The sequence below is a fragment of the Chlorocebus sabaeus genome, chromosome 9 (assembly GCF_047675955.1).
Source record: "Chlorocebus sabaeus isolate Y175 chromosome 9, mChlSab1.0.hap1, whole genome shotgun sequence".
Classification (NCBI taxonomy): Eukaryota; Metazoa; Chordata; class Mammalia; order Primates; family Cercopithecidae; genus Chlorocebus; species Chlorocebus sabaeus.
The window spans coordinates 51,185,478-51,200,469 of NC_132912.1; the positions used below are offsets into that span (position 1 = coordinate 51,185,478).

Sequence of the window (14,992 nt, forward strand, 5' to 3'; positions counted from 1 at the left end):
TTCTCATCATCCCCATTTTACAAATGGGTAAAATAAGGCACAGGAAAATTAAGTGACTTATCCAAGGACATACAACTAGCAAGTAGCAACTGAGTCTTTCAACCCTGTGAGCATGTGTGTGCCAAATTTTAAAAGGCATACGTTTCACCCAGGGGATCTGGGCTTAAAAACAGATTCTGATTCAGTAGATCCGGCGTGGGGCCTGCCATTCTGCATTTCTGAGAAGCTCCCGGGTGACACTGACATTGCTGGCCCGTGGACCACATGTGTGATAGTAAGGGTCCAGGCCATGATGGGCATCCTTGGTCTCCTGGAAACCAAGCTCCTTGGAGATATATGTGTATTGTTCATCTCCATATTGTCTTCATCAGGACCTTCTTATCCTTATCTAGGCTTGATTAGCTGAAGCCGTGGAAACCCAGCCAAGCTTTTTCAGGAGAGAAGCGGGCACAGTCTAAGGATGCAGAGCTCATGGAATGCAAGGAGAGTAAACACAACACGCCAGGCCTTGTGGGGCCTAGAGTGCCATTGAGCCTTTGGTCTCTCATCTTTCCTCTGCTGTGCGGGTTCTAGCCTCTGCTCCATTCTGCTCACCTGTTTTCCAACATAACCACCCACAAAATCCACTGGCTCTTTCAATCTCAGGGCTCACAATAACCACATGCACTCTGTTTCTTATTTTAAGTGCTTGAAGGGGGAATCTGGCAGTCAGTAGATTACAGGGGCTATGGGTATTAAGCAGGTCGGGGAGGTTGGGCTTGATGGACAAATTGTCTGATATATCTTAGATCACATGCAAGGTCAGATATTCACTAAGAGCTCCTTCCTGGAAATCTAGGTTGCTTTCTTTGGGAGGAAGTCAGAAAGAAATAGATAATTCATATATTTTACCAAGCACCTATCAGCTACCCGGCAATGTACCCAGTGATAAGGATACAGAGGTAGAAGATATAGCCACCACTTTTTAAATAATTTAAGTTCTGATGGCAAAGGAGTTCTATGATCAAGGCAAACTCTCAGCAGAGCAAAGCCCTCCTTCTGAGAACAATTAGGAAAGCTGAAAATAAAATCTATCAGCACTTCTGCTTTCTGATTCACATATCTGCATTTCATAAATATATTTATATTATATAATTACATAGTTATATATGTGCATATATATCTAGCTATCTTAATTGTTCTCTGAAGGAGTAGATAGGTAATTAGATCACAGAGAAAAACAGCAAAGTGAGCTCAGTTGCTGGAGATGTTTAACTCTGAGAAACTCACTCTTACTTAAGCAGTGCTAGTTGAAAGAAGCTATGGAGAAACTGACAACCAGGATGTTTAGGAGGTGAGTGAGTTTTTGGCAATTCTTAACTCTAAGAAACTCACTCATACTTAAGCAGCGCTAGTTGACAGAAGCTATGCAGAAAGTGACAACCAGAATGTTTAGGAGGTGAGCTAGTTTTTGGCAATTCTAACAGTGAGATAAAAATTAGGAGGTTGTGGTAAATACCCCAGGATTTTTACTGGGGAACCCTGAAGGACCAAATGAACCCTGAGTAAGGGCAAACCAGAAATAGACCAGACTCTATAAAAACTGAAAGCCTCTCAACAGTTCAAACCCTGATTAGATTAAAGTGACCATTCCCCCTACTCTAACTTCCTATCAGGGAACCAAAATTTTATCTAGAGCCTCCATGATTTTCTATATACAATGTCTGGCATTCAATTAGAAAAAAGTTATTAGGCATTCCAACAGACAAGACCCAAAGCAAAAACAGATAATAGAAAGGACTCTATGGGAAGTGCAAATATGAAAGTTTATCAGGCATAAACATTAAAATAATATGATTGATATGGTTACAGAATTAGATGAAAAGCTAGAGAAATTCGTTAGAGAACTGAGATATCTACAAAAGAATTAAACAAATAATATAGAACTGAATAAAAATAATAAATGCAATTAAGAACTTAATAGAAGGGTTGTACAGAAGGTTAAACACAGATGAAGAGAAAATTCTTGATTTGGAAGTTATATCAATAGCAAATGTCCAGTGCAAGGCCCAGAGAGACAAAAGGAAGGAAAATTCAGAGTTGAAATCATGACAATAATAATACAAAAGTTTATGGGAGAGGCAGCAAATTGAATTTAAGTTCTAGGCCATCTTTGCCATATTTCTTGCCTCTTGTAGTGATTCTATGTCCATTCAATTCTGGTCCTAGATTCTCTGTCTAGAGCTCTTCATTGTGGTAACCCCTGAGCACATGCAGCTGTGTAAATTAATTAAACTTAAATAAAAGTAAAAATTCAGTTATATTTGGTAAGACTGGCTATGTTTCAAGTATTCAGTAGCCACATGTGTCCAGTGGCTGCTGTATTGGACAGTACACATATAGAATGTTTCAATAACTTCACAAGGTTCTATTGAACAATAATCTTATTCCCTGATTTTTTACATCATAGGTAAAGATCATTCTAGATCTTTACCTATGATGATGTTACCCCTGTGCATGGAACCTTTCCATGGGTCCAGACTCCTTTAATGTGATGTTCAAAGTTTCACACAGTGTAACTCAATTCTGTTTCCCTGCCTGTTGAAAGCAGGCAACGTGAATTCAGTGATCTACCATTACCTGAAAGAAGACAAAATGTTCTCACAATCAGATGCCTGTGGCTCTGTGGGACTGTCTTGCATGGAGAATGGTGCTCAGAGCACTAACTTTGAGTCATCCGATGACTTCAGGCTTCTCTATCCAGGAATACTGGGACAAGTATGCTACATTTTAGAAAGACTCCCACTAAAATGGTAAAATAAATCATGTATTAATTCTTGGGTTTCCCACTGGGAACTTCTTATTCTTCAAGTCTATGGGGCAAGTGGGGCTTTTACTGAACTGCATCCTGAGCTTGCCATTTACTGGCTTTTAAACATGGACAACTTACTTCACCTCTCCTGTGCCCCGGGTTTCCCGGCTGTTAGGTAAAGTCCTTGCACCCGTCCCTAACATGTGAGTTTTGACAACTAAATGTGGTTTTGCAAATGTAGAAATTGCTTTATAAATGTAAGTGCCATGTGTACATGTAGCATTATTTTGTCATACTGTGCTGTTTCTTTTTTGTCTTTCAGTCATTTCCCTCAAAGCTTCTGAAGAGTCATCCTTTGAGAAAACGAAAGAGACTTGGGCATTTTTTGAAGGTAAAGCTTGTGTATTTCTTTATGATAAGATGCAGCCTCACTTTTAGACAATAGGAAGGAAATAGAATATCAAGAAAGGATCCTAACTTCTTAGTTTTTAAGTTGTTTTCTTGGTCTAAACTTACTTAAAGTAAGATGGAAATCCCTGACAGTATCAGCCCACAGTTTTGAAAGAGTAGAAGTTAAAGCACCAGTCCACATAATTTTTGTTTGTTTGTTTTGTTTTGTTTTGCTCCAAAATTCCTACTGCCAGGTGGTATTAGGGAGGAATCCTCAAGTGATATAAAAATGATAAATACCTCTACTGTGACTGCATTTTATTTCAGGTTGCTTAAGGAATTTGGGGTTCTAGAGACAGTTTGCAATCCTTAACCAAGTAATTTTCAACCCATGCTAGAATCGCTCATGGAATGTTAAGAACATGAATGCCTGGACCACATCTCTAGAGATTCTGATTTACTTTGAAGTTGTTAAAAGCACCAGATGATTGCAGCATGCAGCCAGGCTGAGAACCATGGCCTTGGAACAGTGGTTCCCAAAGTGTGATTGCAGACCAGCAGCATATGCATCACCTGGGAGCTTGTTCCAAACGCACCTGGCTGTGCCCTGCCCCAACTTACAGAATCAGAAGCTCTAGGGATGGTGCCTAAGAAATCCGGGGTTTAACAAGACATCCAGGCATTTCTGATGCACATTCAGGTTTGGGCCTTAGGGCAGGGGTTGTCAACAGTGGGTGACTTTTGCTACTCCAGGGGACAGTTGCCAATGTCTGACTGTATCTTTGGTTGCCACAGCTGTTGGTGGTGCTCCTGGCATCAGTGATAGGGGCCAAGGATGAAGCCAATCCTACAATGCACAAGATAGTCCCCATGACAAAGAATTTTGCCTCCAAATATCCAGAGTGCTGAGGTTGGAAAACCCTGTCTTGGAGTAAGGAAAGTTCAGAGAAATTATTGTCATAAAGTGGGTGAGGATTATGATCATAAGAAATGGAAGAATACACTTTGTGAGTTCTCTGGCAGAGCCTTGGATCAGTGAAAGGCTGATTAACGTTCAAAGGTGGTCAGGAACTTTGTAAAGATTATGTCTAGTGACGGCACAGCATTTATTGATGAGGAATGATCTAGCCAAAAGGCTCTAAGGAGATGCACATGTCTCGGGGCCTCACCTTCACCTTTTGTTAACCCACTGTATGGTCTGACAGGAGGGCCAGCCTTAGGGGAAAGGTACTTGCTTTCAAGCCCACCCCTTCCAATACCTAGTTATAAAGCAGTAGTCTGAAACACATTCTGTCTTAGGAAAATGTAACTTTTATTGTGAACATCGTTTGCAAACCATAAGGTGTCACCCACATAGGCCTCTAGGATTAGTTGTTTAGTTTTGTAGTCATAAATATTTTGTTTATGAGATTGCACTCATGAGAATCCAACAATGATTCTTTGTATTTCCTGATGTTTCTCTGCATTTTTCTAGTTGCCTTTTTCTTTATTTGATGACTGTCTCCTAGTAAAATAATCCCCATTTCCCCCACTCAGCCTCTCATTAAGAGAATGCCTACTCATTGACAAAAAGATGAAAATGACTTTACTTCTCATAGAGTGAAGCAGTAGTAAGGGCAAGATTTACCTTTCTAGGTTACTATTTAGTAAAATTGAGGCAACCCCATTGATGTTTTGCCCCATGTCTCTGGATATCTGCTCTGTGACCAGGCACTGTGATGGGTTGGGGTATGGAGAGGGCCTGGCTGTGGCAAGGGTAGATCATTAGGGATGTGACAGCTGGACCCTATATATCATCAGATGCATCAGAATCTCCCAGGGAGACTTCAGGCTCCAGCCTCTGAGGTTCTGGTTATAACATTAGGAAGGGATCAGAGAACTTTCAGGGCCACAGGTGATTCCTATGCAAAGTGGTCTGAGGACCATCCTTTGAAAATACTATAGTACAAAAACAAGACCATATATTTGGAAAGATTGTGACGTTTAGACCCAACATACCCCAGAGCATAATCAGCATTTCTAAAACCCTTTGTGCAATTAACAATATCTCATAATTCATGTGCAGCTATATAATGTCAGGGTTACATCCGACCTAACTCTCTACATGAAATCTGTAGCCCAATATGTGCTCTCTTCTCAACAGAATCAGGCCTCACCAAAAGCAGAACTGGCATTCTCACTATGTGTAGCGCCTGCCTCAGAGCAGCTGTTTACAGAGCAATCTTTTCCTATGATTTCGGCAGCAGCAGCATCTCCATACTTTGCTTTTTTAAACCCAGCTGTAGCTTTGGCGAGGTTAGAGGCACAGTTGAAACTCCCTGGCGCATGATCCCAGGCCTTTTGCCCTTTTGTTCCTGGACGGGAGAGCTACAGTAGGGGTTGTGGATGGATATCCATCCTCCTGGGGCTTAGTTTGTCCTGGCTGTGAGCCCACTGCACAAAAGAGGCATTGATTGTCAGGCCTCTTTGTGAGATTCTGGAGTGAGTTAAAAGCCTTTGGGGCTATCACTCAGGTGTTTCACCTTGAGCAAGATGGTATTACAGGCTGGATTAAAAAATAGAAGTACAGAGCCTTCTGTCTCAAACTGTCATCTCCTGACTTTCCCATTTGCCCTGAAAATGTACAAGACTGAAACTGACTTTCTTGATTCAGAAGGCAGGGGGAGAATGGGGTTCCTGGACTCTGCTGAGGAGCACTGGGGTCACTCTTTTTCAAAGGAGCACTGAATACCCCTGCCGGTATCAGGGTTGCTGGGCAACAGGTGCCATCTGCCTGGCCCTGGCTTGGTGGGACTGTTTGGGAGGGCGGGAGCTGGCACACTGACATTGTGCACCCCAGTCTTGGCCTCTCTCTGCATGGGCAGCTGCTCCAGCCTGCCAGCCCTGCCATCTGCTTCAGGGAGGCCTGGGCATTTTCTGCATGGCAGCTTGCAGTTGAGTCTAAAAATGGCAGTGATGCCTTTGGAAGTTCAATGGCAAAAGACAAAACTGTAAATGATTTCAGAGAAAGGGAATATAGCATGATTTTTAGAATTATTGTTGGCGTGCAGGTATATGTGGTATTTTTTTTCTTTTTCTTTTCCTTTTTTTTTGAGACGGAGTTTTGCTGTTGTTGCCCAGGCTGGAGTGCAATGGCACGATTTCGGCTCACCGCAACCTCCGCCTCCTGGGTTCAAGCAGTTTTTCTGCCTCAGCCTCCCGAGTAGCTGGGATTACAGGCATGTGCCTGGCTAATTTTTGTATTTTTAGTACAAAAATTTGTACTAATTTGTTTCACCATGTTGACCAGGCTGGTCTCGAACTCCCGACCCAAGTGATAGGCCTGCCTTGGCCTCCCAAATTGCTGGGATTACGGTCATGAGCCACCATGCCCGACCATATGTGGTATTTTAAAAGTGAACTCCAGATTTGATTAATTGCAGATATTTTGTTAAGCCTTTGTTGAAAGGTCTGGCTTCAACCTTTCAGTGAGCATTATTTGGCCTAGTCTGAGTTTTAAAACTTTTGAGCCAATATTTTATAGAGAGATTTTTACATAAAAAGGTAAAGGATGAATTGGAAGATCTGGCACCACTGGGCGGGCATTCCAGCCTGAGAGCAGTGCCCTGGAGCTGAGTACGGAAGGGCTTTGCATTAGCTGACATGGCAGGAAGGCGACTGCAGTCGTAGGAGTTTGTGACCCTGGCTTCAATGGCTCAGAGTTTAACGTTGTTTGCAGAGAACACCCAGGGAGGGGGTTTTTCATGTTTTGAGTGGACACAGCAGGGTGGTTGTCTTTATGCAACAAAAGGAATGCTTGTAACAGAAGGAGAAAAAAATCCAACATAGGCATACTGGTTGCTGCTCCATCAAGGGGAAGTCAGGTGGTCTTTCTGAGCTTTTCTTCTCCTGCAAGGCAACACTTTTTACAGCTCTGTAGCTTCAAGAGCAAAACAGAGAGTGGCTATGACCAGTCCTGTGTGTATGGGGAGCCACACGCAGGCAGGAGGTGCCCGCTGGAGGGTGTCCATAACTGGACGCCTATGTGTTTGGCGGCCAGCTGAGCCTTCTGGAGTAGCCAGATGTTTTCTGATTCTGTAGCTCTGGCTGCCTGTGGGGAGCCCCCTTTGAGCCATGTTGAGGAAGCTGTGATCTGAAACTGTAGCTTGGGCCTTTTGAAGCCCCTCACCTCCTGCCAGGGCAGAGTGGGCCCCAGATGTCTGCAGCATGCTGTTAGGGACGCTTGGGGAGAGATGACTGCCGTGGTTCTCACGTGCAACCTTGTCCCTCCTGGGTTCCTGCCGTACTGAAGGGAAGGAAAGAGCTCAGATGAAGAGGTGAGCTTGTGGATCAGCTGCTGTGCTCCATATCATGGAAGCTTTTGTAAGACAGTTTTTCTCTCCATTCCGTGAATAAGACTAAAGGCAAGTTTTCCTGCCTTTGGGTCTGGGGACCATATTTGCATAGTCCCTTCCAGGCAGATGCTGTGTTCACCTGCCTGAGGTTCTGTCTGCCTGGTAGCATGACTGTGTTGTTCACCATCCTTTCCTGCCAGCAAGGGCTCTGCTATCTTGTTCTGGAGTAGTTTGCTCACCAGTGTGGAAAGGCAGGACTGGCCATGGGTTTGCTGTGTTGTGGCCATCCTGTGCCCTGGGATCCTGTGACAAATCCTGGTCTGTGAACTTTGCTCTGTCCCCGAGTTCGTCATGAAGTGTCTTGTCCAGAATCCAAGAGTCCTGTTGCTGAGTTTCACGCTGTTTAAATGGATGCTGCAGCCTCTCTCCTAACTCTGACCCCTCACAGAGTTCTCCACCCTATTAATCTACAGAGCCCACACATCAGAGACACAGGCATTTACTAGAAAAGCAGTTTTGATTTTTAGATATGTGAGAGCTTTCTCAAGCTCCTCACATCCCATCAGCTTCTGGACCTCTCTAACCTGACTCTGCCCCCACCAGCCTACTGACAGGGCTTTCCTCCAAGACTTTCCCAGTAACTTCCTAGGGGCAAAACCCAGTGGATGTTTTCCAGCAGTTGATGCTATTAAGTCATCCTTCTTACAATGCTTTCTTCTGGGCTTCCAGAACTCTCGCCTCAGCCCTCCTCTGCATCCATGACTAGCTCTGGTCCTTTGTAGGAGACTTCCTTCCACACACCTGCCCCTCTCCCTTAAATATTAGTGCAGATGCACCCTTCACCTGCTACCTTGCCCTAAGGCACTTTCTACTTATTTTATTTTTAGTCCAGACATCTAAATTGCCAAGAGCAGAAATCTATTCAAACTAGCTTATGCAAAAATCCTGACTGCCTTAAGAACACGGGAAGATCTCATGGACTCCAGGGGCAGAGGTTGTGCTGGGCCTCCCTGGGGCCCAGGCCAGGGAGGGGAGAGTCAAAAGGAACCTGAATGTCTGATTCCATTTCATGACTCCTTCCCTCTCATTAACCATAAGCCTGACCTGCTTCTCCAGGCTCTCCCTGGGAGCCAGCCACTTGCCACTCCCAGTAGGCTTGCTTTTTCAGCTTAAGCACTTAACTAACTGTTTCTCCATGCCCCAAGGGCTTTACAAATGTGCTTTTCTGTTGACTCAGCTATTCCACTTCTAGGAACTTAATCTTGAGAACATATTGTGAGAGTTGTACTAAGGTTTAAGTTCATGAGTGCTCACCATAGAATTATTTATGATGGGGAACAGGTAGAAACACTTTGAGTAGCCAATAGAAAGAGGTTGTTAAATCACTGCTGATATATTGATATGATAAACTTTCATCATATTTTTCAAAATGATTCTGAATCCTTTTTGAAAATAATTTATTGAGAAAATGGGGTAAATTGAAAAAAAGATATGAAAGTGTATGATCTCAATTTTTAAAAGTTATGCATATTCATCATAAAGTATACCAAATATTTATTAATAGTAGTTATCTCAGGGTGACAGGATGGCTGATGACTTTTTTTCTATATATTTTTGTATTTTTTGTTATTTTAAATACAACTCAATGCAGAACTCTAGTCCTCTTGGAAGCTTCTCTCAGCCTTCTGAGGCTGGGCTGGGTCCCCCTGAGTGTTCCTGGTATTGGACACATGTTCTTATTGTTACACTTACTAAGTGGTCCTCTATTTCTTGAAGAGAAAGACTTTGTATGTGCATTTTTATCTTTCTTGTACTCAGGAAAGTACTGACCATGATTGATAGTAAATATCTGTTGGTTGTAGAAATTTAAGTCAACAGAGAAACATTTTTGCTAAGTTCAAACATTTGTTAAGTTCAAATAAATATCTGCGTCATTTTTATTCAAAGATAGTTAGAATAATGTTTTGGCTTCCCTTTTCACTTTCTGAGCAGCTTGGCGTGTATTGATCAGATTAGTGATAAAGTTGACTATTAAAGTTTAAGAAATGTAAGTATACGTAGCTGGGCACTGAGGCTCATGCCTGTAATTTTAGCAACTCAGCAGGCTGAGGCGAGAAAGTCCCCTGAGCCCAGGAGTTCAAGGCTGCAGTGAGCAGTGAGCTGTGCATCACTGCACTCCACCCTGGGTGATGGAGTGAGACCTTATTTCTAAAAGAGATGTATGTATGTGAACATGGTTTAACTGTTGAGATTTATACAACTTTTTATTTTGAAATTATTGTAGATTAACATCCATTTCTGGCCAGGCATGGTGGCTCACGTCTCTAATCCCAGCACTTTGGGAGGCAGAGGTGGGTGGATCACCTGAGGTCAGGAGTTCAAGACCAACCTGGCCAACATGGTGAAACCCTGTCTCTACCGAAAATACAAAAATTAGCTGGGTGTGGTGGCATGGACCTGTAGCCCCAGCTACTCAGGAGGCTGAGGCTGGAGAATTGCTTGAACCTGGGAGGAGGAGGTTGCAGTGAGCCGAAATCATGCTACTGTGCTCCAGCCTGGGCCACAGAGCAAGCAAGAAAAAATCAATTTCTAAAAAATCATACACAGAGATCCCTTGTACCAGTTTGTGTCCTTTACCTAATGTCTCCCAATGATAACATTTTGCAAAACCGTGAAGCAGTATCACAAACAGGATATTAACATCCATATAGTCAAGATACAGTCATAATTAGTGGCCCTTGTAGCCAAACCCATTTTCCTCCTACCACCACCCCCTTCTTAACTTCTGGCAACCACTCCTCTGTTCTCTATTTCTATAATTTTGTCATACCAAGAATGTTACATTGATGAAATCATACAGTATGTAACCTTTTGGGATCTTTTTTCCTCTCAGCATACTTCTCTGGAGATTCATCCAGGTTGGTGTGTATGTCGGTAGTTTGTTCTTTTTATTGCTGAGGATGCTGTGGTGTGGATGTACCACACTTTGTTTAACTATTCACTTGCTGAAGGATATCTGGGCTGTTTCCAGTTTTTGGCTACCCGACATACATGTACAGTTTTCCATGTGAGCTTAAGCTGTCATTTTTCTGGGACAAATGCAAGGAATACAGTTTCTGGGTTGAATGGTTGTTACAGGTGTCTCCTTTGAGAAAGTGTCAAGCTCTATTATAGAGTGGCTGGGCTGCTCTACGTTCCCACCAGCCATGTCTGAGTGACCCCGTTTATCTGTATCCTTGTCAGCATTTGGGGGTGTCACTGGTTTTTATTTTAGTCACCCTGAAAGGCATGAGGGATATTTTATTGTAGTTGCATTTTGCATTTCTCTAATGGCAATAGAAGTCAAACATTTTCTCATGGGATTGTTTGCCACCTGTACATTCTCTTTAGTGAAATGTCTGTAAGTTTTTTGTTTTTTGTTTTTTTTTCATTTTTCTAACAGGATTGTGTGTTTTTTGCTGTTGAGTTTCAAAGTTCTTTAGAGTCTGGATACCAGTCCTTTGTTGGATATGTGGTTTACAAAAATTTTCTCCCAGTCTGTTTGACTTTTCATCCTCTTCATATTGTTGTTTACAGAACATAAGTTTTTAATTTTGGTAAAGTCAAGTATAGTATATCAAGTTTTACTAATATAGATGGTACCTCTGGTGTCAAGTCTAAGAACTTTGTCTATTCTTAGATCCCAAAGATTTTTCTTGTGGGTTTTTCTAAAGTCTTCTAGCTTACATTTTACGTTTGGGTTTGTGGTTCATGTTGAGTTAATTTTTGAATAAAAGGTGAGGTTTGTGTTATTTTTATTTTCTGCTAGTGGAAGTCCCATTGACCCAGCACCATTGATTGAAGAAACTGTCCTTCTGCCATTGAATTACTTTTGCACTTTTGTCAAAAATCAACTGAGCATGCCTGTGTGGGTCTATTTCTGGGCTCTCTGTTCTGTTGCATTGATCTGCGTCTGTCCTTGCACCAATACCACACTACCTTGATGACTGTAGCACTGATATTTCGAACATTCCAATTCTGATTGTTCTCTTGCCAGCGCACTTCTCCTGCTGCGACCCTCGGGAGGCTGACTCCTGTGTCTGTCCTTGCCTTTCAGATATCTACGTGTATGCTGTCCTCGTGTGCTGCGTGGGGATCCTCAGCATTCTGCTCTTCATGCTGGTCATCGTTTGGCAGTCTGTGTTTAACAAGCGGAAATCCAGAGGTAAGAAAACAGATAAGGTCATGTCTGGGATGGGAGCACACCCTGACCACAGACAGGCGGAAGATGCTAGGCAAAGTACCACCTTGGTGGAAAAGTGCATTGTGAGTCAGGGATTATTTATCTGTGATTGTGGGCAAAGTGAGCAAGCTATGTTTCCCCTGGACTCTGCTGAAATACATTGTGGCCATCATTGACATCACTGAATTTCCCCTTTCTTGGTTTCTGAGGCCCCTTCCTGCTGTCAATCTCCCTGAAGAGTCTGTGGTGTCAGATGAGCCTAGGGTTGGATTTTGACTCTGCTGTTTGAGGCTGAGGTTTGGGGCAAGTTCCTGAGCCATTCTGAACGTGAGTTTCCTCATTTATGAAAGGGGATTGATACCTGCTTCTCTCAGTGGAATGTTCTTATGAGCGTTCACTTTCAGGCAGGTGGCACTTGGGAAGTCTTCCCCATTTTTTTTTTTTTTTGAGACGGAGTCTTGCTCTGTCGCCCAGGCTGGAATGCAGTGGCCGGATCTCAGCTCACTGCAAGCTCCGCCTCCTGGGTTTTCGCCATTCTCCTGCCTCAGCCTCCCGAGTAGCTGGGACTACAGGCGCCCGCCACCTCGCCCGGCTATTTTTTTTTTGTATTTTTTAGTAGAGACGGGGTTTCACTGTGTTAGCCAGGATGGTCTCGATCTCCTGACCTCGTGATCCGCCCGTCTCGGCCTCCCAAAGTGCTGGGATTACAGGCTTGAGCCACCGCGCCCGGCCTTCCTGACCGGTCTGAGAGTTCCCTTCCATCTCCTTTCACTTTGGTGTCCCTGTTTCCCTGCACTCTGCCCTCAGCCCCTTCCTGCCTTCTGCCTTGCTTCTCAGGAAAGCGTAGTTCTCCTGACTCTTGTATCTCTATGAACACTGCCTGCTTTCTCGAGAGTCCCTGATGCTCCTCAAGCCCCAATTTCACTTGCCCAGCAGCTCCTGCTGGAGGTCTCCTTTGAGAGCCTCTCCCTGTATCCCACTTCAGAATCTCCAAAACAGCTGGGGACACTGTGACTCCCAGAGATGACCAGGGTAAGAACAGAGCTCTGGAATTGCACCAACTCCGGTACCAGTGGCTCCCTCACTTACAGGCTGACAACCTCCCTCTGTGCCTGCCTTCCTCATCTGCGACATGGAGGAGGCAGGAGTGCAACAGTCTCAGGCTCATGGTGAGGACTAAGTTACCAAAAGAAAGATACTAAAACCCGTAACACAGGCTCCAGCAAATGTCCTGCTTTTACGTTGACATACAGCTCTAACTATACACAATAATTGTCACTATTAGCTTAAGGTCATAGAGCTTAGAAATGTTAGATTCAGTTGTCACGGCTTGAGGGGCCACTCCAACAGTGACTCTGTGCAGCATTAATGCAGGGTGTGGGCAAGGCTAAGGGACAATGAGAGAGGTGACACATACAACGACAAGTACCCATGGGATGCTGTTTCCATCTTAGACCTTAAGGGACAAGGGGAGGGGAGATTCCTGGAATGGACCATGCAATAGCTGCTGCTTTGGGAGAGGTGTCGCCATCAGGGGCCTGCAGAGAGGAACTAAGCTCCTGACAAACCAGGAGGCAGCTGGGAGGGAGCCAGGATGGTACACTTCTCAGGCCCTCTCCCCTCCCCACTTGGATCTCCTGTTGCTATTGCCCTTGGTGCTACCCACCAGAAGCCAGGGGGCCAGGAGCAGGAAGGTGCCTTCAGGGCTGAGCAGGGTAGACAAAGGTGGACGGGGATCCAGAGGACAGTGGAGAACTCCAGCACACTCAGCAATCGGCGATGGGGCAGAGGCTGTAGCATGGGTGTCTTTCTTCTGGAGCCTGTGCTCTTCCACCAGCCTCTGCATGTGTCTCTGTGCTGTCCTTCAAAGCCAACTCCAGGGCCTTCCCCTAAATCCCACATCAGTGGCAACGCAGCCTTTTTTCCTGTTCTCAACCCCTGAATACTCTTGTGAGCTTGTGGCATGTTGCACTTGTGCCTTGGCATGGGCCTCCCTTCCGGAGGACAGTGTGTGAGGCAGGCACCACACATTCAATTCATTCTCCTGGAATTTGGCTCAGGACAGATGCTCAGCACATGGTGGACAAATGGGTTTATTTCCCACCTGCCTTGCTCCCAACTCTTGGAGGGTGGAAGCCATATAGGCAGTTTCCAAGCTGGGTATGCTCTGAAGGCACTTTTGCCTGGGTTCAGGAGCATGATCGAGAGTCTTCATGGGCTACGGGCCCTGCTAGACCCTAGACAGGGTCAGGGAAACAAAGCAAGGCCAAGAAGGGCACACCGCGACATGTGGGAGCACCTGGCATCCTCCTCCAAGCCTCACAGAGAGGCTTCAGAGAAGGGGGATCCCAACTGCCTCATCCCCACTGAAGTGGGCCTCAGATGGTCCCATGTGTACCTGTGCACAGTGCCTGAAAGCCCTCCCCAAACCCTAGCTGTCCAGAGCGTTGTCTGAGTACCCATTATGGGCCAGGAACCTCATGTGGCCTCTCCATGTGCTTATGTGACCCTGGATGAGAGCCATACCGCACTTATCTGACAGCACAGCTGAGGAGCTTGAGAAGGCCCTGAAACCAAGGAGTGGTAGGGTGAAGTTGGGCCCCAGTCTCTCAACTGTTGGAGTGTGGAAGCCACATGGGCAGTTTCCAAGCTGGGTTCCCAAGCCTCCCATGTTTCTAGTCAAGAAAACCTTAGCTATTAGGGGGCTGACCTTGCCAGGGGAATTTTTCTTTAGCCTTCCGTGGGAGTTGTTGCTGAGGCTCTTCCAAGATAGCTCTAGCTGGTGCCTGCAGCTCCCAGGAGTTTGGTTTTGGTTGATTGCAACTCCCATTGGCAGACCCAGTAGCCTTGGTAGGGCAGGTCTTGCCCTATGTACCTCTAGGACCAGGCATCTTTCAACTCACTGTGGGGCTCAGGATGGAGGACAATGCATGATGGGCCTGGGCAGTCTCCTTCAGCTGGGCCCAGGAGTCTTAGAACAGCCCTGCCCAAAACTTCAGGAGCAGACCATTCATCTGGGAACCTGCTCAAATGCAGATTCTGATTCAGGGTGTTTGGGGCAGGCCTGCAATCCTGCATTTCCAGCCAGCTCTGCTGCTGGTGTGGGGCCACGTTTGGAGTAGCAAAGCCTTAGAGCTATTCTTCTTACCTCTCTCCCACCAAGCATCCTGCTTTTACAACATGCATTTTGGAATGATCTCTACTATTTTAAAATGAAATTCATAGATGAGCTATACTATCTGTACCCCCTCAAAT

The 14,992-nt window shown here is 44.9% G+C and overlaps 1 protein-coding gene across 2 annotated transcripts in view; it reads left to right on the forward strand.

Annotated features, from left to right (window-relative positions):
- The window catches only part of VSTM4 (V-set and transmembrane domain containing 4), a 142,027-nt gene that overhangs the window by 27,535 nt on the left and 99,500 nt on the right, over window positions 1-14,992 (forward strand). For both annotated transcript variants that reach the window (XM_073018987.1, XM_007962610.3), the window contains exons 3-4: window positions 3,114-3,182; window positions 11,612-11,719. In XM_073018987.1, coding sequence (XP_072875088.1) covers window positions 3,114-3,182; window positions 11,612-11,719 — 177 coding nt within the window. The remainder of the gene's footprint in view (window positions 1-3,113; window positions 3,183-11,611; window positions 11,720-14,992) is intronic.